We start from the raw sequence: 15,980 nt of genomic DNA, 5'->3' as shown, positions 1-15,980 counted from the left end.
CATAAGTCTTTAAACACGTTTCTGTATTCAAATTTTATTATGCAAATAATTTCTGGTGTTTGACATAGGGCAAAGAATACCATCATCTGATTTTTTTTGTACAGTGGTAAATAGGAATGTAGAGAGATTTTCCAAAGTACTTTTAGGTGCAGTACAATATGATCAAGTCAATCATTTAAATTTGAAGTCTCCACCAATAAAACCCAACATGACATATCAAACTAATCCAAAATGGCACTACTGATCCATTTTCAAGCCCAGTTATTCAACAATTATTCCTCAAACTGCTTCGATAAATTTACAGCAATTGAGAATCCTTTCAACTGCACTATATTCAATACATCAGTTTCATAATTAATTGCTCTAGCAAGTGCGTTTCTGGTCTGATATAAAATTAAGGGGAAAAAGCTCATTTGTTGCATTACAAAACTTGGCAAATGCAATCATTAAGGTTAAAGATGGATGAAAAAAAAAACATCAGTAAAACACGCACTGTTTCATTAAATAAATAATTTATAATTTTGCTATCCACAAGGCTTGGTTCTGTAGACAGATTAGAAATGTTTGTGATTAACAAAACAAAACTTGCAAAGTATGTTGATTACCACAGATGTTTTATGTTTAAAAAAGTTAAATGTTCTTTGGAATCATCAGATCTCAAATTCTACCAATTAATTTGGCAAATCATGCAGCTTTGAGTAGTTGGGTCTTCCATGTATTATTTCCCCAGCAAAAGTTGATACTGCTACTCCTAACACACACCTGGGTCTTGTGGAACACTGCCTATAAAAGTAAACATTTCTGCATACAGGTAAAAATGGAAAGATGAAAATTTCTCATTATTCACAAACATTTTTCTTCTAGATTTGCTGCCGTTGCATATATCCTTGGAGTCTCTTGTAGCCCTTCAGAACTTCTGATGGGTTGGACAGTGTGCCAGACTGATGCCGAATAAAAGTAGAGTATGGTGAGCACCACCTTTTTTTTTAAAGTCAGAGGGAATAAAACAAAATAAGTTGATCTCTTTATTCTTGAAACAAGCTGGAATTTGCACCAAGATTTTTTTTTGTGCTCATGAAGGCGAGGGATGTTAAGTGCTGAGGAATGGAACACTTTCCATTTCAGGCACCCAATGTCCGTGTCAAGCACTCTCGGGTCAGGTATTTTATGTTTAGATGCAGAGTAAAGGTTTCTCTACGTTGGCCCTACAGGGTGCCTCACCCCCAACAATGTACCTCAACCCAACTTTATGAGCACTCTACTGCAGCAGTGTGACATTTTATCATTTCTCACAATAGCCAACCTGTGGCATCAGTGAGATTACCAATTTAGTGCTGAAATGGTTTGTGCTTTGGGTCCATGCACACTAGGAACCTTGTTGAAACTGCCCAAACGTGTTCCACTGGAAACTATGCCAAATTAGCCCTTCTTGGCTAATGGAGTAATACTAGCAACTGCACACATTGCATTTTGGATGGTACATGTCCCAGCTGGAGCGTTTCATTCGTTAGCACTTGGTACAGAGGTTGATCAAAATAGGTCTTAGAAGAAAGAGTTCAGGAAATGTGTGAAATCAGCCTGACCCGGGTTTTTATTTCTTGACGACACAAAGGACAGGTGTCCAGCTGCAAGGCACATTCCATGCACAGGTCACTGGGAAAAAGACAGAAGATCAAACATTCAAATAAGATTTATAAAATCATCAGGTGACCTTGTTGGGCCACAATAATTCCAAAATTCTCAATTAAACTGTATAATCAGAAATTAAAGCATGAATACACTACATGATCACAGATTAAAACATTACACTGCCCCAAAGTTTAGTGCCACTTTATCCTAACCCAGCACAAAGAAGAATGCAAGTTTGGGGAATTTGCAAGACCACTCTCCCATTATACTTTTCATAGTTTCTTCTGCAGGTTTCCTCTGGAGGTACCATCAATGTGAAACCCAGAGGCTTTCTATAGCTCAGCAAAGGCTACAAGAACTCTGCTTCAGCCAACAATTAACTGCATATGAACATCTACATAAAATGGATAGCGTTCCACAGGGAGCTGGATCAGTTCATAAAGCTATAATGCTGGTAATCTCTGAAGATGGTTATAGTTTGTGTTCCTCAATTGTTAAGAACTTGTGTGGCTGTTCCAGTCAAGTCAGTCATTAGCTCAGATTGAACTAAAAGCTTGCCTCTTCAAAGTTGTACAGGCATAAAATGTACCATCCTCATCCAGTCCACTGGTCTGCAGGACTGTGGACTGGACTGAGTTTTGGAGAACTGATGAGTTCTCTTTTTTAGTCTGCTTCATAGGGGTTAACTGTTCTACCACCACATATGAAGAAGTTGACAACTGTCAAAATAGAGTGCTAAGGATTCCCATTTCTCAAGCCATTATTGCTACTCATTTGCCACAGTTTGGATGAAGTGGAATTACTCGGCCAAAGAGTTGCAGTTCATAACGGAAGGGACTTTGCAGCCTTTATAGAATGGTGAAAGCTGTACATTTGGCCATCTTCCTTCATTTGATGACTTCCTTTGCACTTAATAAAATCAGTTACACCCAATTCCTCAGGTTCAAACCCCACACAATTTCTCCTTTTATAATGTTGTAAATGTGTGGTTCTGCTGAGAACAGTTGACAAAGTTCAGACATACATTTTATTGAAGTCAGCATGGATTTATGAAGGGGAAGTAATGTTTGACAAATTTTCTAGAATTCTTTGAGGATGTAACAGAGTGGATGAAGGGGAACCAGTGGATGTCATGTATTTGGACTTCCAGAAGGCATTTGACAAGGTGCCACATAAAATGTTACTGCACAAGATAAATGTTCACGGGGTTGGGGGTAATATATTAGCGTGGCTAGAGGATTGGCTAACAGAAAACAGAGTCGGGATAAATGGTTCACTCTCCGGTTGTCAATCAGTAACTAGTGGGTGCCGCAGGGATCAGTGCTGGGATCCCAACTATTTACAATCTATATTAACGACTTGGACGAAGGGACCGAATGTAATGTAGCCAAGTTTGCTAGGATACAAAGATGGGAGAAAAAGCAATGTGTGAGGACACAAAAAACCTGCAAAAGGACAGACAGGGTAAGTGAGTGGGCGAAAATTTGGCAGATGGAGTATAATGTTGAAAAGCGTGGGGTTATGCACTTTGGCAGAAAAAAAAAAAATCGAAGAGCAAGTTATTATTTAAATGGAGAAAAATTGCAAAGTGCTGCAGTACAGTGGGACCTGGGGATACTTGTGGATGAAACAAAAGGTTAGTATGCAGGTACAGCAAGTAATCAGGAGGCCAATGGAATCTTGGCCTGTATTGCAAAGGGGATGGAGTATAAAAGCAGGGAAGTCTTGCTACAGTTATACAGGGTATTGGTGAGGCCACACCTGGAATACTGTGTGCAGTTTTGGTTTCCATATTTACGAAAGGATATACGTTCTTTGGAGGCAGTTCAGAGAAGGTTCACTAGGTTGATTCCGGAGATGAGGGGGTTGACTTATGAGGAAAGGTTGAGTCGGTTGGATCTCTACTCATTGGAATTCAGAAGAATGAAAGGTGATCTTATCGAAATGTATAAGATTATGAGGGGGCTTGACAAGGTGGATGCAGAGAGGATGTTTCCACTGATGGGGAGACTAGAACTAGAGGGCATGATCTTTGAATAAGGGGCTACCCATTTAAAACTGAGATGAGGAGGAATTTCTTAGAGGGTTGTAAATCTGTGGAATTTGCTGCCTCAAGGAGAGCTGTTCGAAGCTGGGTCATTGAATAAATTTAAGAGAGTTTCTTAACCGATAAGGGAATAAGAGGTTATGGGGAGCGGGCAGGGAAGTGGACCAGAGTCCATAATCAGATCAGCCATGATCGTATTAAATGGTGGAGCAAGCTCGAATGGCCTCCTCCTGCTCCTATTTCTTATGTTCTTAAGTTTCTATTTTTTCCTGTTTATCGGACAATTATCTTCAAACATTTCCAATGTTCTTAAACAAGTTTCCAAAGAAATTACTATATGCATGTTAACCCCAAGAGGAAGCACTGCAAAAAACATGCTTATACACAAGAGCTTACATTTACACACATTATATAAATATGAAATAATGATTTACAAAGTACATTGCAGTGAAGTAGCTAGCAAGCCATAAAAAAGGCTTTTATTCTTTGGGAAGGAGAAAGATTTTGAATTATGATACATTAACACATGTCTTCCTTTACAGATTACACTACTAATTTCTCTCCCTAAACCAAGTTCCTAGCCTTAAATAGGGCAGGCGTTGCATACCTGCTAGAGGGGTAGGAAGCCCATCAGTTTAAAGGCAAATAAATTCATAGATCATAGAATGTATCCAGTAAATTAACAGACACTAGATATTAGTAATCAAAGGTTGCTTAGCCACATAAACAGATAATTTTTAGCAGAGGAATGAGCCATCATTCTAGTGAAAATGCCTGACGAAATTGTGAAGGGGTTGGTTTTGTTTATGGTGCATGCCAAAAGAAAATTGTAGTGCAGCTGTTGACAGAAGGCAATTTGTTAGTTAGTGTTTAAATGCATTAACAGGAGGTAGTTAAAGTGGTGTGAAAGGAGAAAGATCGTTGAAACTTTTAGCATTAGTCTGTGCTTTGGTCTACGCTTTAAGGAGATTTAACGTGCACAGCTGAATGTACATTAGTAGAATGCTTTCAAACACGCCAAATTTTAAATTTTAAAAAACTGCCAAAAAGTGGGCAAGAAAGTAATTTTGTTTGTGAGAAAGAAATAAGCTGGAATAAGAACTGGGCAGATGGTGACAGATGGTAGAGGTACATTTATTATCTTTGCAGGTAATGTCTATGTGGGAAGAAGTCATGCCAAGTCACAACATATGGTTGGGCTTGGATTCCTGCACATTTAAAACAAGAAAGTTCTCAAAAATGTTTGTTTAAATTTAATCATGAGTTGCAGGAAGAATACCTGAGAGTCAAAGAAGCAATCTTCACAAGTCAGCCATTATTTCAACTTTTTTCTTAAAGCATGCAATACTTAAAAAAAAAAAATGATGTGATTTACAGGCAAGCAATGGCAAAAGAGAGGCCGGAAGCTCATACGATCTTGCCCATGCAGTGAAGATGCTTGGAAAAATATTTTGAAGTTCCCCCTAAAACTTGTAAATATAACCCAAACACCCTTTCCCCCCATTGAGGACCATGGTCTTTGATTAGATATGATGCATAATATGAATTAGCATGACTTTTCTACTGCCACAAACACACCATACAAAATTTTTCAGTTATGACTCTTAATCCATGGTAGATGGTTGCAAAATGTTAATCTTGTGCAACTCCTACAGGCCTTTGGGCTCCTATAAGATGTATGGTACACAACAGACACTTGTGTGACAGGGCCTCTCACTTCCGGGAAAGAAAGGGAAGGGACAATTGCAATTGGAACTGTGCAAAGAGGACAGTATCCAAAATACTGGGAAGTTATGAAAATCTTTTACATGAAGGGCAGAGTCTCAAATCGTAGGGGGGGGGGGAGGGGGGAAATCAGACTTGCAGTCTAGTGCGTACATCAGTAATTACATAGAACGGTGGTTTACATCAATAGCAGCCAATTTGGAAACATGAAACTCCGACCGTGGACAACCATTACAAACAAGCAAAGATGCTTCAGTTAAAACAAGCCTGCAACATACCTATGTCCACATGGTCTGAGTTCTGTATCAGCCATCTCATCACAGCAGAGTGTGCAGCAGTTTTCCCGTATGCTCACTTGTTTCAACAAAGCTAGACGTCTGTGCCTTAAACACAACACAATTTTCTCAGTTTTATAAAATATTATACCCGATCTCAGTTCATTCACAATTCTAATGATTACACATATATGCACCCTGTTGAGGGCCTAACATGCAGATAAAAAACTCATTGGTTATGAAAAAGTGTTTTTTTTTTAAATAAAAAATACCATAAGACCTTTAAATGTAGCATAATGCAGTTAGGTTTTATGTTTGATACTGAATGTACTCACCTTGGAAGAATTATTTTTTCTTCTGGAGAGAGGGAGGCATATTCATTAAATGTGCTGAATTTGACTGTTGGAGGATACTTAAATGGTTTTGCTCCAAAATTAAACTCACACTGTTGATACGACATGAAACTGGCAGCAGCAAAGAAGCCAGATCTGCAATTTAAAAAATAGTAAATAGTAAACCACATTCAGTATTTGGCCTTTACAATTTTGGAAATGGTTTCTTTTGTGATAAGATGCCAAAACAGTTTTTTTTTTTAAAAGTATACGACGTATATTTTTAAAAAGAATTGTCCTTTTTAAATGGTGATATTTGCATTTTAGTTGACAGGACAACAGCTCATCAGCTTTAAGGAAAACGGGTGCTGACATTTTCACACATCACAAAGACAGACAATGAGAATTTCTGATTTTATCTAATACACAAGGGACTGGATTTTTGGCTCATTTGCACCTGGGTCGGGCGCAAAAACGATTTTTTGGGGTGAAATGAGGCGCACAAGATTTTGCAAGGTCTGACAACACTGGGCCAAATCTTCCAAGTTCAGATAAACGGGACAGCCAACACTGGCTACTCTAGTAGAAAAGCAGTGGACTCCACATGCTAAGGTATGAAGTAGTCTTCAGGACTTCAGACTTCAACATTGGACTCTCATATCGCCTCCTCCCTGTCTTTCGATTAGAAGGACATGTCTCTATATCTTTGCTATACCCACGTAACCTAATTCCCTCTGTCCATTCGTGCGTGCATTTTGTCGACCACTCCAGAGTGAGCTCATTACTTCGATCTCCTTTCCCCCCCCTTGGTGTGTCTTGGGACTTTCTCTCTCGTCTCCGCCCCTTCCCATATGCATGTTTTATTTCTCCCCTCTTGGTTACTTTGCCCTCCTCTCACCAATCACTACTCCTCTGCTGTTGTTCCAGGCTTGAGCACCCCCCACCCTTGGATAAATCCACAGCTAACCTCCATTCTGCAACCTCAACTGCCCCATTTTCCTCTTTCGTAAGAACAGAACATAAGAAATAGGAGGAGTAGGCATATGGCCCCTCGAGTCTGCTCCGCCATTTAATACGATCATGGCTGATCTGATCATGGACTCAGGTCCACTTCCCTTCCCGCTCCCCATAACCCCTTATTCCCTTATCGGTTAAGAAACTGTCTATCTCAGTCTTAAATTTATTCAATGTCCCAGCTTCCACAACTCTGAGGCAGCAAATTCCACAGATTTACAACCCTCAAAGAAATTCCTCCTCGTCTGTTTTAAATGGGCGGCCCGTTATTCTAAGATTATGCCCTCTAGTTCTAGTCTCCATTAGTGGAAACATCCTCTCTGCAGCCACCTCGTCAAGCCCCCCTCATAATCTTATACGTTTCGATAAGATCACCTCTCATTCTTCTGAATTCCAATGAGTAGAGGCCCAACCTACTTAACCTCATAAGTAAACCCCCTCATCCCTGGAATCAACCTAGTGAACTTTCTCTGAACTGCCTCCAAAGCAAGTATATCCTTTCGTAAATATGGAAACCAAAACTGCATGCAGTACTCCATCCCCTTTGCAATAAAGGCCAAGATTTCATTGGCCTTCCTGATTACTTGCTGTACCTGCATACTATCCTTTTGTGTTTCATGCACCACAACCCCCAGGTCCCGCAATTTTTCTCCATTTAAATAACCTGCTCTTCGATTTTTTTTTTCTGCGAAAGTGCATAACCACACTTTCCAACATTATACTCCATCTGCCAAATTTTTGACCACTCACTTGGCCTGTCTATGTCCTTTTGCAGGTTTTTTGTGTCCTCCTCACACATTGCTTTTTCTCCCATCTTTGTATCGTCAGCAAACTTGGCTATGTTATACTCGGTCCCCTCTTCCAAGTTGTTAAAATAGATTGTAAATAGTTGGGGTCCCAGGACTGATCCCTGCGGCACCCCACTAGTTACTGATTGGTTCATTCTCGGGTTGGCATTTATCCCAACACTGTTTTTTGTTAGTTAGCCAAACCTCTATCCATGCTAATATATTACCCCCAACCCCGTGAACTTGTGCAGTAACTTTTTATGTGGCACTTTGTCAAATGCCTTCTGGAAGTCCAAATACACCACATCCACTGGTTCCCCTTTATCCACCCTGTTCGTTACATCCTCAAAGAATTCCAGCAAATTTGTCAAACATGACTTCCCCTTCATAAATCCATGCTGACTCTGCCTGACCGGGTTATGTTTTTCCAAATTCCTGCTACTACTTCTTTAATAATGGATTCCAATATTTTCCCAACCACTAACTGGTTAACTGGTCTATAGTTTCCTGCTTTTTGTCTGCCTCCTTTTTTTAAAAAGGGGCATTACATTTGCAGTTTCCCAATCTGCTGGGACCTCCCCAGAATCCAGGGAATTTTGGGAAATTACAACCAATGCATCCATTATCCCTGCTGCTACTTCTCTTAAGACCCTAGGACGCAAGCCATCAGGTCCAGAAGATTTATCCGCCTTTAGTCCCATTATCTTACTGAGTAGCACCCCCTTAGTGTTTGTGATTGTGTTAAGTTCCTCCTACCCCCCCCTCCCCCTTATGGCCCATTGACTATCCACTGTTGGGATATGTTTTTAGTGCCTTCCACCATAAAGACTGATACAAAATATTTGTTCAGAGTTTCTGCCATCTCCATGTTCCCCATCACTAATTCCCTGGTCTCGTCCTCTAAGGGACCAACATTTACTTTAGCGACTCTTTTCCTTTTTATATATTTGTAGAAACGCTTGCTATCTATTTTTATATTTCGTGCTAGTTTACTTTCCTAGTCTATCTTCCCTTTCTTAATTATTTTTTTAGTCATTCTTTGCTTGCTTTTACAAGCTTCCCAATCTTCTGTCCTCCCACTAGTTTTTGCCACTTTAAAAAAAAAAAAATTGTTTTTAAATTGGATACCATCCTTTATTTCGCCACAGATGGCTACCTTTTCTTTTACACCCTTTCCTCCTCACTGGAATATAATTTTGAGTTATGAAATATCTCAAATGTATGCCACTGTTCCTCAACCATCTTGCACTTTAATCTCGCTGACCTTCCTGCCAGTGAGACCGCAGGAAACTAATATTGCCAACATCCTTTCTGTCCCGCACACCCAACCCACCACTATCCCCCCCGACTCTACCAACCATCACTGCCCTCCACATTTTCCTCCAGAATGTCCATTCATTCCTGAACAAGGACCTTGCCATCCATTGCCTTACTATGGATATTTGCATTGACATACCGGCTTTGACAAACTTCCTCATTGGTTGTGACTCCTTGCCCCAACTGAAGCCTTCTGCCTGGCAACACTTTCACCACCTGCCCTGCCCAAACTGCCAGTGGTGGTACAGTTCATTAAAAATTCACACCTTGATCACTCCTCCCCCTACCCCCCTTACTACAATGGCAGCTTCTCCTCCTTCGAGCAGCTCACCTTGTTCCACCTCTGCTTTAAATTCCTTGTTATTTACCTCATTGCCTCCCAAGCACCACCCTGGGTTTCTCACTGATATCCTTCCTCACATCCTCTGCAAGACCAACTCATCGACAATGTCCATCAAAACTCAGCTTGCCATCTCTCCTCTGATTTCACGGTCCTCTCACCAATAATTATGGACAACAACTTGCATTCATATAGCGCCTTTAACGTAGTAAAAGATTTCAAGGCGCGTCACAGGAGCATTCTCAAACAAAATGTGACAGAGCCACACAAGTAGATATTAGGGCAGATGGTAGGTTTTAAGGAGTGTCTTAAAAAAAGACTTGCATTTATATAGTGCCTTTCATGACCACCGGACATCCCAAAATGCTTTACAGCCAATGAAGTACTTTTGAAGTGCAGTCACTGTTGTAATGTCAGAAGAGGGAGCTGGAGAGGCTTAGGGAGAGAATTCCAGAGCTGAGAGCCTAGGCAGCTGAAGGCAGGCCACCAATGGTGGAGTAATTGAAATTGGGGATGCGCAAGTGGCCAAAACTAGAGGGGCGCAGATATGTTAGAGGGTTGTAGAGCTGGAGAAGGTTATAGAGATAGGGAAGGGCGAGGCTATAGAGGATTTGAAAACAAGGCTGAGAATTTTAAAATTGCTCATACTGGAGCCAAAGTAGGTCAGCGAGCACAGGGATGATGGGTGATTGGGACTTATTGCAAGCTAGGATACGGACAGTTGTGTTTTGGATGAGCTCAAGTTTATGAACCACATCAACCATTGCCATCTCACATGGCCTCTCTTGTTCTCTGGCCTCAAGCAGAGATATGGACAGAGGACGAGGCGCGCCATGTGAGATGGCTTGTATCCCTCACCAACTAAGTCTCTTTTCCAACCCCACTTCTAACACCATCCACCCCTGGAAAAACCCTCCTCCAAGTAAGTTACAATTGTATTTTCAAGCTACAAACTGCTTAGCCTTTAGCCCTCCATTCACCATAACACTTCTGCAGCCATTAATCTATCTGCTCAACCAGTACCACTCCTACACCTACCCAGTGAAATGTTTACTCTTCCCCATCCTGGCAATTTCTGCTGTTAGGGGTCCCATCTTTATTCCTTCAAGTACAAGATGTGCATGTCTGGAGCACAACTGGTTGTGCCATCCATTACTAAATCTGCGGAGACCACAACAAGCATTATCTTGCCTTACTCTCCTTTGTCAAAACTACCCACTAATCCAGGATCATAGAAACATAGAAACATAGAAAATAGGTGCAGGAGCAGGCCATTCAGCCCTTCTAGCCTGCACCGCCATTCAATGAGTTCATGGCTGAACATGAAACTTCAGTACCCACTTCCTGCTTTCACGCCATACCCCTTGATCCCCCGAGTACTAAGGACTTCATCTAACTCCCTTTTGAATATATTTAGTGAATTGGCCTCAACTACTTCCTGTGGTAGAGAATTCCACAGGTTCACCACTCTCTGGGTGAAGAAGTTTCTCCTTATCTCGGTCCTAAATGGCTTACCCCTTATCCTTAGACTGTGACCCCTGGTTCTGGACTTCCCCAACATTGGGAACATTCTTCCTGCATCCAACCTGTCCAAACCCGTCAGAATTTTAAACGTTTCTATGAGGTCCCCTCTCACTCTTCTGAACTCCAGTGAATACAAGCCCAGTTGATCCAGTCTTTCTTGATAGGTCAGTCGCACCATCCCGGGAATCAGTCTGGTGAATCTTCGCTGCACTCCCTCAATAGCAAGTATGTCCTTCCTCAAGTTAGGAGACCAAAACTGTACACAATACTCCAGGTGTGGCCTCACCAAGGCCCTGTACAACTGTAGCAACACCTCCCTGCCCCTGTACTCAAATCCCCTCGCTATGAAGGCCAACATGCCATTTGCTTTCTTAACCGCCTGCTGTACCTGCATGCCAACCTTCAATGACTGATGTACCATGACACCCAGGTCTCGTTGCACCTTCCCTTTTCCTAATCTGTCACCATTCAGATAATAGTCTGTCTCTCTGTTTTTACCACCAAAATGGATAACCTCACATTTATCCACATTATACTTCATCTGCCACGCATTTGCCCACTCACCTAACCTATCCAAGTCACTCTGTAGCCTTATAGCATCCTCCTCGCAGCTCACACTGCCACCCAACTTAGTGTCATCCGCAAATTTGGAGATACTACATTTAATCCCCTCGTCTAAATCATTAATGTACAATGTAAACAGCTGGGGCCCCAGCACAGAACCCCGCGGTACCCCACTAGTCACTGCCTGCCATTCCGAAAAGTACCCATTTACTCCTACTCTTTGCTTCCTGTCTGACAACCAGTTCTCAATCCACGTCAGCACACTACCCCCAATCCCATGTGCTTTAACTTTGCACATTAATCTCCTGTGTGGGACCTTGTCGAAAGCCTTCTGAAAGTCCAAATATACCACATCAACTGGTACTCCTTTGTCCACTTTATTGGAAACATCCTCAAAAAAATCATCCCCAACTAATCAGGGAACAACCTTTACCAATCCACCTGCCCAGGAATTTTCAAGAGTTGAGGTTTCCAAGTTTTGAATTTCAAGAGGGGTTGAAAAGAGATGGGGCAGTAAGAACAAGAGGTCTTCATTTTTGTGTGTTTGGTGGAGTCACATTACTGTGTAATCATGTGCCCCACTTACTGTTTGTGACATGTTTCTGGCCCAGAACACCAAATCGGTGTTGCTGGGATACAAAGGCACTAGGGTGCAAGTACATGGGTCATCAGAGGCTAACTCAGCTACAAAAAGTAATAAAAAGTGTTAATTAAACACTAGGATTAATTACAAGAGATTCAGAATATAAAAGCAAAGAAGTATTACTGCAATCATATAGCGTGCAAGTCAGACCTCACTGGGAATATTATGTTCAATATTGGCCACCAAGAAGGATATACTGTTTTTGGATAAAGTCCAGCAACAATGCACCAGGGCAATGTCGGAGATCAACAGATTAAACTATGACAAGACATGGTGGATTATATTGGCTCGAGATGGGGAGGTTAAAGGGTGCATGGATAAAGGTGGTCAAAATTATAAAAAGGGAACTGACATGGTAGGGAACATTTTTTCCAGTAGGAGAATCCAGAATGAGGGGATATCATTTTAGAATTTGAGTTAAATAGGTTAAAAGCAAATCCAGTAAAATAGTCACAAAAAGGGTTGAAAATGAGGAACAGTGTCCTGGAAAGCCATGGATGTCATCGCAATTGAGATGTTTAAAAGGGAGATAAATAATTTAGAAATAAGGTTATCAAAAGGATCTGGAAAAAAAGGCAGGGAATTGGGATTAAAAAGGGTATAACTGCCATAGCTGGCCCAATGGTCTACCAAGACCATCCATGTACAGCACCGGATAATGGTGTTGCTTCCAAAGAAACACCAGATACAATTTAACGTGGGACAGAGTACATGTTTATTAAATCATAACTGTTTAAAAAAAAAACAACAAAGCAATACTTAGTTTCTGTACACAGAATCTTCCAAATCGTGCTTTATATTTCCAGCTTCCCCTAATCCTTCTCGAAGGGTGAAGGAACCACAACCGAGACACTCAAAACTGTTGTACTCTAGTTTCTTGGGTTCTCATAACTTCACTGGCTTTTAGCCAGGCTGCTCAATGCAATGCTGACATAGCAGCAGATACCATAATGTTTGAGATATAGATGTAAATTGTTTAAAATTTGCCATAATGCTTTAGGTATCTCACTAACAGCGCTAAAATCAATACACAATTCCATCACAGGATTTTAAAAGGGTAACTGCAATATTTTTTTTCTACTGGATTAATACCATATTATTTATACAGACCCACTCAACTCATACTATGCAAATAACCATTTTATGAAGCACTGTTGAGTAAATTAGGATATGCCTCAAGAGCACAGCAAACATTTTGGAAAATAATTTATGTAACTCATATTGCTTTCAATTAGCTATTTTGTAGACAGCAAATAATTATAGAATTACTTGCCGATTGTAAATAAAACACTGGTAAAAAAGGATCACTTAACAGGAGTAGATACAAAAGCTGGAATGTGTTTTGGGGATTTTCAATTTCTATTCAATTAAGTGCAGTAACCTGCATCAGTATTTCAAGCATTTTCGTTTTTTTCCCCAGAAAAGTACGGTGTTCCTTTGCTATCTGGAAATATTCTGCATCAAATCAACTAATACTAACCAAGATATTTGATGAGTGATTTGCAGCATATTTTAGCTAGAATTTCATTACTCCAGGAACAGCTGGTTTCAACAGGATAAACTCAAAACAGTTCTTCCCAAAAATGTACTTACGTAGCTGATGAAAAGACTTGCTTCTCTGGGGGTAGCTGGTTTCCATTAAGATAGAAAATCATCGCCTTCTTAGTCAAGTCTAAAAGAAATCCTATTGTGTCCCCTGCATGGAAAGGGAGCAAAAACGTTCCCAGTTAAATTCAACACAAACATAAAATACTAGTCATTTAGAACTCATAGTAGAACTCCATTTATCACAATTATACAGGAGTGAAATGAGAGGTATTACTCATTCACACTTCAGGCTCCAGTTGTTATCTCGTTCTGGATCACAGGTGGTTTTCACTAAAGCCAAGTCCAGACATGAAACGCATTTTATTTACAAAACAAGCCTATCACCCATTCGATTGTTTATAGGCAAAATGGGGCATGGTTGAGATATTTAGTCAAGGTGGATCAGAGTTTCATCCACGCGGCACTTCTAGCTGAAGATGGTTGCAAACGCTTCAGTCATGTCTTTTGCACTCAGATGCTGGGCTCCGCCATCATTGAGGTTAGGGATATTCATGGAATTGTTTAATTGTCCACCACCTTTCATGACTGGATGTGGCAGGACTGCAGAGCTTTGATCTGATCCATTGTTGTGGGATCGCTTAGCTCAGTCTATAGCATTCTGCTTCTGCTATTCAGCGTGCATGTAATCCTGTGTGGTAGCTTTACCAGGTTGGCACTTCATATTTTAGGTACGCCTTGTGCTGCTCCTGGAATGCTCTTCTACACACCTCATTGAACCAAGGTTGGTCATCTGTCTTGATGGTAATGGTAGAGTGAGGGATATGCTCGGCCATGAGATTATTGATCGTGGTGGAATACAATTCTGCTGCTGCTGATGGCCCAGTGCATCATTGATGCCCAGTCTTGAGCTGCTAGATCTGTTCTAAATCTGTCCTATTTAACATGGTGGTAGTGCCACACAATACAATGGAGGGTGTCCTCTGTGTGAAGACAGATATCTCCACATGGACTGTGCTGTAGTCACTCCTACCAATGCAGTCATGGACAGATTGGTCAGGATGAGGTCAAGTAGGTGGTTGGTTCCCTCACCACTGCCTCAAGCCCAGTCTGACAGCTACGTCCTTCAGAACTTGGCTAGCTGGGTCTGTAGTGGTGCTACCAAACCACTCTGTGATGGACATTGAATTCCCCCACCCAGAGTACATTCTACACCATTAGTGCTTCTTTCAAGTGGTATTCAACATGGAGTACTGATTTATCAGCTGAGGGAGGGCGATAAGTGGTAATCAGCAGGAGGTTTCATTGCTCACATTTGACCTGATGCCATGAGACATCATGGAGTCCAGAGTCCAGGTTGAGGACTCCCAGGGCCACTCCTTCCCAACTGTGCCACCACCTCTGGTGGGTCAGCACATGCCCAGGGATGGTGATGGAGGAGTCTGGGACATTGGTTAAAAGGTATGATTCTGTGAGTATGACCATGTCAGGTTGTTGCTTGACTTGTCTGTGGGACAACTCGACCAATTTTAGCACAAGTCTCCAGATGTTAGTGACTTTTGCAGGATGTGCCTTTGTTGTGTCCAAATCCGGTGCCTTGGTCGATGTCGAGTGGTCCGTCTAGTTTTATTATAGTTATTCGTCGTGGTTTGATACAGCTTAGTGGTTTGTTCGGCCATTTTTAAGGGAAGTTTAGAGTCAATCACATTGCTGTAGACCTGTAGTCACACATAGGCCAGACCAGGCAAGGACAGCAGGTTTCCTTCCCTAAATGACAAGCCAGGTCTGATCTGCATAAGCTTTCAATAAGTGCATGGAGAAATATTTAATTATATTCCAATTTGAACATTAGCAATTGCCACGGTTTGTAGTAGAGGTAATCAAAAGTTGAAAGCTACAAAATCGCTGGGTTGAGGAGAATTTAACACAGTACCTTCTTTCCAGCAAGGGTGGATGTGTGGTTCACTTCTGGCATTGTACCAAATCAGCTGCCGGCAGCCATCATATGCACACGAGTATTCATCATCTCCAATCCCGTAACCCTCCTTTAAAAAGGAACATACACAGTTAGTACTGAAGTGCACTTTAAAAATAATCCAGCGTATATTTGCAGGATATTGCAAATCAATAATTATAGATAAATTTACGAAAAGAAAAAGAATTAAATGCTAAATGTATTTTCAGCACTGAGAGTTCAGCTAGGTAAATTTATTCAATGTAATAGTGTTGACTGTATG

At 41.1% G+C, this 15,980-nt stretch overlaps 1 protein-coding gene across 1 annotated transcript in view; it reads right to left on the bottom strand.

Annotated features, from left to right (window-relative positions):
• Positions 1 to 14: 14 nt before the first annotated feature.
• rspry1 (ring finger and SPRY domain containing 1) overlaps positions 15 to 15,980 on the bottom strand; it is a 102,092-nt gene continuing 86,126 nt past the window's right edge. The window contains exons 10-14 of the mRNA XM_070897912.1: positions 15,677 to 15,788; positions 13,792 to 13,894; positions 6,012 to 6,164; positions 5,680 to 5,784; positions 15 to 1,653 (exon numbers count right to left, since the gene is read on the bottom strand). Coding sequence (XP_070754013.1) covers positions 1,557 to 1,653; positions 5,680 to 5,784; positions 6,012 to 6,164; positions 13,792 to 13,894; positions 15,677 to 15,788 — 570 coding nt within the window. The 3' untranslated portion in view covers positions 15 to 1,556. The remainder of the gene's footprint in view (positions 1,654 to 5,679; positions 5,785 to 6,011; positions 6,165 to 13,791; positions 13,895 to 15,676; positions 15,789 to 15,980) is intronic.

Source organism: Pristiophorus japonicus, chromosome 13, assembly GCF_044704955.1.
Source record: "Pristiophorus japonicus isolate sPriJap1 chromosome 13, sPriJap1.hap1, whole genome shotgun sequence".
NCBI lineage: Eukaryota > Metazoa > Chordata > Chondrichthyes > Pristiophoridae > Pristiophorus > Pristiophorus japonicus.
Note: the sequence above shows the minus strand (reverse complement) of the source record. Positions and strands in the feature narration are given on the sequence as shown.